At 37.2% G+C, this 8,038-nt stretch overlaps 1 protein-coding gene across 1 annotated transcript in view; it reads right to left on the reverse strand.

Annotated features, from left to right (window-relative positions):
• Nucleotides 1-3,034: 3,034 nt before the first annotated feature.
• Eps15 (epidermal growth factor receptor pathway substrate 15) overlaps nucleotides 3,035-8,038 on the reverse strand; it is a 63,454-nt gene continuing 58,450 nt past the window's right edge. The window contains exons 11-12 of the mRNA XM_013022189.1: nucleotides 7,236-7,420; nucleotides 3,035-5,578 (exon numbers count right to left, since the gene is read on the reverse strand). Of these exons, the coding sequence (XP_012877643.1) occupies nucleotides 5,432-5,578; nucleotides 7,236-7,420 (332 nt within the window). The 3' untranslated portion in view covers nucleotides 3,035-5,431. The remainder of the gene's footprint in view (nucleotides 5,579-7,235; nucleotides 7,421-8,038) is intronic.

Consider the following 8,038-nt stretch of genomic DNA (forward strand, 5'->3'; position numbering starts at 1 on the left):
GTGGCCTTCAGACATTTTGTCTTGTGATTCAGTATATATCCAATAACAAACTATTTAATGAATTTTGAAATGACACATACTGAAAAGTTTATATCCAAGTCAAAGATATGCAAAGCCACCTCAAAGAGACATACAGCTATATAACCAGTCCAAGGAGACTCTAACCTGATTAAATACATCCATCTAACAAAACGTGCCCACAATCCAGGCAGCTCTGACTGCTGAAACCAGGATGAGCTTCAGAAGCCTGAGGCAGAAGGAATCCAAACTCTAATAAGGAAGAGGGAGTCATGTTCAACCTACCGTGGGCACTTCAAAGGCCTGTAACAACTTTTTACTGGAAAGTGACATTCTGATCTACATTAATCTCTGAACTTGCTTAATGACAGCTGTCTTTTTGTTGATGGAAATCAAGTTTCTAAACTAAGGTTAGCCCTTGGACTAGGTTGAATGCACTAAAGTGATGAATGTCTCTTAAAGGAGGTATCTTGGGAGGCTGCTGGCCTTTTCACACACATCAACCACAGTGGTTGTGATAGCTGAACACACATTTTTAACAGTCACCATGCATGCAAATTTTACTAATGCTTGTAACAGGAGAATACTGTGTCCTGGAGAAATCTATGGGGGAACGTTTCTCAATCCTTTCAACTAGAGACATTCCTATACTCTCCCTCTTCTGGGTGACCCAGCACCCCTATGATAATTTTCAGTATGTCATGTTGCACATCTAAGTTTAGGTCAATATCTTTTTCTTTGACCATACTACTACTGATGACAAGGCACTCATATGTCAAATTCTAAGACCCAGGCCTGGCACACAATAGGCCTTAGCAAAGGTTAACATATCGACCATGATTTTCTCCCTGTGCATTTATAACTTTAGATAATACAAGCTTTCTGAGAGCAACAAGTACATTGTAGATCCATGCATGTGAAAAGTGTATGGTGTGTATTTGTGTTGGTCCTGGGTGCTGTCCGAGCTCTTTCACTCAAGGCTAGCACTGTACCATTGAACTACAGTGCCACTTCCGGTATTCTGGTGGTTAACTGGGCTGGCTTTGAACTGTAATCTTCAGATTTCAACCTCCTGAGTAGTTAGGATTACAGGCATGAGCCACCAGTGCCTTGCTCTCTTCTATTCTTTTAAAACTTTTTTCCTAGGCCACTATCACCTTGGAACTTCTTAGAAAAGTAAATTCTTGGGTCACACTCTAGATCTAAAGAATCAGAAACAAGTGAGGGAAGGGGTGACATTGTCCAATAAGAAATGTACTCCTGGGGCTGGGAAGGTGGCTCAGTGGTAGAGCACTTGCCTTGCATGCATGAGGCCCTGGGTTCGATTCCTCAGCACCACATAAGCAAAAAGAAAAAAGCCGGAAGTGGCGCTGTGGGTCAAGTGGCAGAGAGCTAGATTTGAGCTGAAGAGCTGAGGGACGGCACCCAGACCCAGAGTTCAGGCCCCACGACTGGATCCAAAAAAAAAAAGAAATGTACTCTTAACCTGACCTATGTAACAGTAACTCCTTTTGTACACCACTTTTTTGTTGTTGTTGTTGGTCACAGGGTTTGAACTTGGGGCCTGGGTGCTGTCCCTCAGCTATTTAGCTCAAGGCAAGTGCTCTACCAGTTGAGCCACAGTGCCTCTTCCAGTTTTCTGGTGGTTTATTGGAGATAAGAGTCTCATGGACTTTCCTGCCTAGGCTGGCTTTGAATGGCAAGCCTCAGATCTCAGCCTCCTGAGTAGCTAGGATTACAGGTGTGAGCCATCAGCTCCTGGCTAAATATCACCTTTTACACTAACAATAAAAAATTAAAAAAATCAGAAACTTCAGAAGTGAGGCTTAGCAATCTGTGTTTTTAGTAAATCTACCAAATAATCCTATTTGCTAAAATTTGAGAAGTATTCCTTTCTTCCTATCATCTACACCTATGTAGACCCTAAGACCTAGTCTAAATCATTCTCAAACCACTCCCATTCTCTCAGTTTTGGCCATAATTACATTTTAAGTTATTATACGTCAAATGAAGACTCCCAACAGTTTTCCACCTGCAATCCCTGCTTTATCTACTTTTTTTCTCCAAAAAAACCCTCTAATATGCCAAAATATCACAAGATCTTTCTTATACACAAACATTAACAACTCATTCTTTCACTCATAGCCTAAATTCTGGTTCCACCAAGTTACTTAAAACTAGTTTTTGTCTTTTTTGTTTTTGTTGTTGTTGGTTGTGGGGCTTGAACTCCAGGCCTGCACACTGTCCCTGAGCTCTTCAGCTCAAGGCAAGCTCTCTACCACTTGAGCCACAGTGCCACTTTCTGGTTTTCTGGTGGTTAACTGGAGATAAGGGTCTCATGGACTTTCCTGCCTGGGCTGGCTTTGAATTGCGATTCTCAGATCTCAGCTTCCTAGCAAGGATTACAGGGGTAAGCCGCTGATGACTGGCTCTCCCTCCTTTTCTATGTCTTCTTTTCATAGCCTTGTCAATACTGATGGAGAACTTTTCAATTTTGCTAGCCTTATATATATATATATATTTTATCTTTACAATTTAAAATTTTTATTTATTTAATAAAAGGATGGCCTTTTCTGTCATATACTTATAGGACAATATTAATAACTAGCTGAATTTCCTCTTTCAGCAACTCGTAAGAATAGGATAGTGAATTAGAGGGTTTTAAAAGGTATTACACACAGCTGGGCTGTTGTTGGCTCATGTCTGTAACCCTAGCTACTCAGGAGGCTGAAATCTGAGTATTACAGTTCAAAGCCAGCCATAAGAGTCTGTGAGACTCTCATCTCCAATTAACCAGCAAAAAGTCAAAAGTAGAGATATGTCTCAAGCGGCAGAACACTAGCTTTGAGCAAAACAGCTCAGAAACAGTACAGAGGTCCTGAGTTCAAGCCCCACCACCAGCACAAAAACAAAAAAAACCCCAAGCCCCATACAAAACCACCTATGTTTAGAGTACTGTCTCTGTGCATATACATTTCCTTTCTTTCACAAAACAGGACCAAAAAACCCCTAAAATTGATAGTGCCTATTTATTGAGTGTATATCCAATGTAAGATATTCTCTGAAATTCTTTACACATATTAGTGTAGACTGACTGTACATTTATCTTTCCTCATATAGTACACATAGAGAACTGTGCAAAGATCCAATGTAAACTGGATAATGGATAGAATGCTTTATTATATAAAGTTTATAACTCTCATAATTATAGCCTAAATATACTGCAGGAGTTTGAAATATAAGAGAAAATTCTATGAACTAGTATGTAGAAGACAGTTAAAACTTTGTAAGTAATGTCACTTACATCTTGGTATTACTTATTTGTTCTTTTCAAGCACAGGCCCTGGAGCCAGGGTCAACACCATAATATACCACAAATGACTTAACACATCCATCCTGCACAGTCAGCATGGAGATACAGATATATTTAGATAATACATACTTTAATATTATATTGGTCCACTTAGTATGCATATTTTAACAAATGATAAGAATCTATATAATCCAGTTAAACACACATAAGATTAGGATACAATTATTACATTGAAAGTTGGTGTTTATAAGTTACAGATATTTACTATTTTCCAGAGTGCTTTTTTAATTAAAAAATATTTTAAAAGCATTTCAAACATTTGTTCATTTTTCCCAGTGCAAAAGAAGGTTGTTCAAGTCAACTTACCTTTTTCCTGAAGAGTAAAGGGGAAGGAAAAAGAAACCCCAAAAACCACACTCATCACATCTCTCCATACTACCGTCTCAATCAACTTTTGCAGTAAATCCATATCACTGTATTAGTTTATCAAAGTTATAGCCTTGTGATTACTATTCAGCCCTTGCTTCGTATGTATCACATTTATGCTGCAATGTTTCTATTTACATAAGTAGAAAAAAGTTAGCAGTGCAAGAAAGTGATTTAAATTTTGTTTTAAACCCCAGTTGTCCAATAGTGTGTGGAAAGAAAAAAAGCACCATTTCAAGATGAAATGTATTAGGTATTTTGGAATTTATTTATAGGCCAAGTAAGTTATTCTGATTAATATATGTCAATACTTCTTTAACTTGGTGATCCCAGAGGATTTTAGTTAAGTTTTCAGGTGCATTTTTCTTTGTCTTGCTATTCAATACACTAAATCAGTAATGCAGGTTAAAAAAAGATTATAAATTACAGCCTCCTTCACTCTATTTCAAATTCAGCTTGTCTACTAGGTCACTTTTATAGAAAATGAGCTTTTAATACAAGCAGAGTACTTTTTTAATCCCCCAATTAAAAATATTTTTTTTGTTAGTTTGCCAATTTTATAGGTGAAAAACATGAAGAGAGTAGGTAAAACTAAACCACAAGGTACACAAAATACAATATAATACATGCCACTTTCCCCATTTATATTAAGTGGAAGTTTTTTCAAGTAGCTGAGCCTTCATTAAGGAAAACAAAACAAAACAAATATATATGAAAAATGAAGTACCTTCCAGTTCCAGCTTTCTAGAATTTCTTGTGCAAAGTTCAAGAACAAACTTATCATGAGCTAGAGAACACAGTTCAAGAATAAGGGCTGCATGTTAAGATTTCTGCTTACACATACTGATGGTGTATTTTAAGAGACAAATTTTCTCCACTGTCAGGCATGTAAAATGAACATTTCCCTGTAAATTGTTCTCATAAGAAACTGATTTTGTTAATTAGCACACATACAGAGAGGTATCAGTTGATCTAAAATTCTTTAAGTCTAGAGAAAATTGTTTTCAAAATGTATTTCATATATGTGGCTTTAATGTTTTCATTTAGTGAAAATGTGAGTCTCAAGCTATAATGGTTCAAACTAATGCAACCCCTTTCCAATACTGGAGTTAAACAATGCAAAACATATTGTCTTTCTTATCTTTAAAAACTCCAATTAAACAGTACTTTTACTATAAGGAAATAAAAAATGTATTTTGGGCAATTTGCACCAATCATAAAAGAAATAGGATCTTCTTTCCCTTCCCCTCCAACCATTTAAATCCAGGAAAAATACTGAAAACATTAAGATATCTTCTGGCTATCATCAGAATAACTATAGAACAAGGGTAGCATAGGGTTAAACTATTTCTCTATGTTCCAGAAAGTAGATGGTTGGGTGTTCTAGCTTTATAAGTAAAAGTAGCACAGGCAGTCAAAAGCTCACAATAAATGCACACCAGAACAGGGGCCTAGGTGAAGCTGTCTGATTAGGTTACTGCTTTTGATGGAAAAAGTAAAATAAAAGACAGATGTGAAATATAGAAGAAAGAAAAAGTAGACTTTTGTCACATTTACAGGATTCTCAAAACCTTTGTATTCCCATGCTCATAGGTAGTTTTGATACACATGGTAAATAGTTTCAGTATTTAAGTAGAAGAAAAGCGTGTTGTTGACAAAAGACAAGAGAATTCTTCATGCTTCTGATATTTCAGATTTGCTGAGTGCAATAGCCAGTTCTAAGTCTTCTTGCTCTTGCTGATTCAGCCGGGCAAGCCTCTGCTCTTCTTCTCTCTCACTTTCCCTCTTGGCCCATTCAATCATATCTTCTTCAGAGGGATACTGTCATTTAAAAGATCAAATGAATGAACAAATGAACATATGGATAAGTAAAACAAATACAAAGAAGGAAAAAGTTTTTGAAAAAGAGCTTTAACTATTTAGTCCACCTGAAAGACGCTAGAAATAATCGTAACTTTTTTCACTTTTTCTGAAAGCACATTTTTAGTTTTAACAACTTATTAAGCTATGGTTTAACTTAAAAGATTAATGCAGTCTATGGATACAAAGCCTATGAAAGTAAACATTTAAAAATAATCACCTAGGGGGCTGGGAAGGTGGCTCAGTGGTAGAGCGCTTGCCTTGCATGCCTGAGGCCCTGGGTTCGATTCCTCAGCACCACATAAGCAAAAAAAGCTGGAAGTGGTGCTGTGGCTCAAGTGGTAGAGCACTAGCCTTGAGCTGAAAAGCTGAGGGACAGTGCCCAGGCCCAGAATTCAGGCACCATGACTGGCAAAAAAAAAAAAAAAAAATTCTGAGCAAATGAAACTTTGTTAGCTACTCTAAGAATCTTAACTCAAAAAATACAACTTGCTGGAGGTGTGGCAGTAGAGTGCCTGACTAGCTAGTGGGAAGCCCTGCTTTCAAACCCCCGTACAAAAAAAAAAAAGGACAGGGCTAGGAAGGTGGCTCAGTGGTAGAGCGCTTGCCTTGCATGCATGAGGCCCTGGGTTCGATTCTTCAGCACCACATAAGCAGAGAAAGCCGGAAGTGGTGCTGTGGCTCTAGTGGTAAAGCGCTAGCCTTGAGCTGAAGAACTGAGGGACAGCGCCCAGGCCCAGAGTTCAGGCCCCATGACCAGCCAAAAAAAAAAAAAGGAGGACAGTTTTATCTAATGATGATGCCTCCAAAGTGGTTGCCCCATTTCTATACCTTTCTTAAGGGCTCTGAGCTACGCTTATATCACAGTATCTTTCCATGGGTTTCTAATGGTTTTTCTATTTTAGAAAATGCTGAGTAAATATGGGTTACTGGTGAACTACAGTCCTCTAGATAAAGTTTGTTCAGATCTTGATAATAGCTTATACACTGTCAGTGTAGCACTTTTGAAAAGTTACTATGGAGTGGAGGTGTAGCTCAATGGTACAATAGGCATAGAATTGTGTGAGGAACTAGGTTCCATCACCAGTGCCAAAAAACAAAAACAAAAAGTACTTACTGTATGAATGTAGTGAACAGAGTTCTGTTTTCTACTCAAAAAATCCCTGGGCCCATCTTATCAGACAGTAGTTGCTGATTGGTCTTTAGAAATCATGAAAACTTTATACACAAACACACACATACAGCTAACAAATATACAAGCTCATTACTGGCATGATATTCATCCAGTGGGCAAATAGAAAAATCACCATCACACTTAACTACCTGCAAAATAATGACTGTCAAGATTTATAATTTTTATTACCAAGACTAACAGATGAGTTTACAAAACAACTTGTATATATCCTAAGAACTAAGGCTACTGAAACCATTTGTACAATGGAAGAATTTTAGAACCATCGAAATAGAATCAAACAGAGGTTTTGCTTGGGGGAAAAATGAAAGAGATAAATTTAATTGAAATGATAAAAATTTGGCAGAATCTAAAGTAATCTTTGAAAACTCTTTGGACTACAAATGGAAAGATTTTTCCCCCAAACAGCCCATTCACAGTACTTACAGCACTGAAGTTAGCAAAATTGCTTGGGTCAGCCTCTTTATTGGTAGTGGTAGTAGTAGAAGTGAATGGATCAGAATACATGTCAGGATCTTTTTCTTTGGGGCTATCATTGCCTTGGAAAGGCTGAAATGGATCATTCAGTTTAAAGGGATCAGAAGATTCCAATTTGTTGATGGGTCTTTTTCCTGGATCAAAATCATTACAATTAACTCAACCAGTAAATATGACAAACACAAGCCCACAAGAACATATACACAGGGAACATTACAGAACTGAGGGTAGACGCGGTGAGAACTTAAAACATGGATTTTTTTTGTAGTTTTCTTATACATTCTTAATTCTGTCTTAAATGGCCATATCAACCATTTGTCCTCACAATTTTCACACATAATCTCTCAAATACATTCCAGCTAGGAGCAACAAAGTGAATATAAAAGCAAAGGGGAATAGGCCAAGAATCACATTTTAAAAAGAAAGAATAATCCCCTCCTCCCTCAAGGCAATATATTCCCAAGAATTAAAGAAGAAAAAGGATGAACCAGGAGGAAGATTATAGCAATGGCCTCTGCAGTTATAAACTCATCCTCATACTTAAGGAAATCACTCTCACTAGTGGCAATAGCAATAAACAGTCCTTTTATTTATTTATTTTTTCTGCTTCTTGCCTTCTACAAGTAATAAATTTCTTTTTATTTTTTTTAATTTAATTTAATTTTATTTGTGAACATACTGTACAGAGGGGTTACAATTGCATGGGCAGGATAATGCGTACATTTCTTACCAAGCATTGCAGCCTCCTCCTT

The sequence above is a fragment of the Dipodomys ordii genome, unplaced genomic scaffold, assembly GCF_000151885.1.
Source record: "Dipodomys ordii isolate 6190 unplaced genomic scaffold, Dord_2.0 Scaffold61, whole genome shotgun sequence".
NCBI lineage: Eukaryota > Metazoa > Chordata > Mammalia > Rodentia > Heteromyidae > Dipodomys > Dipodomys ordii.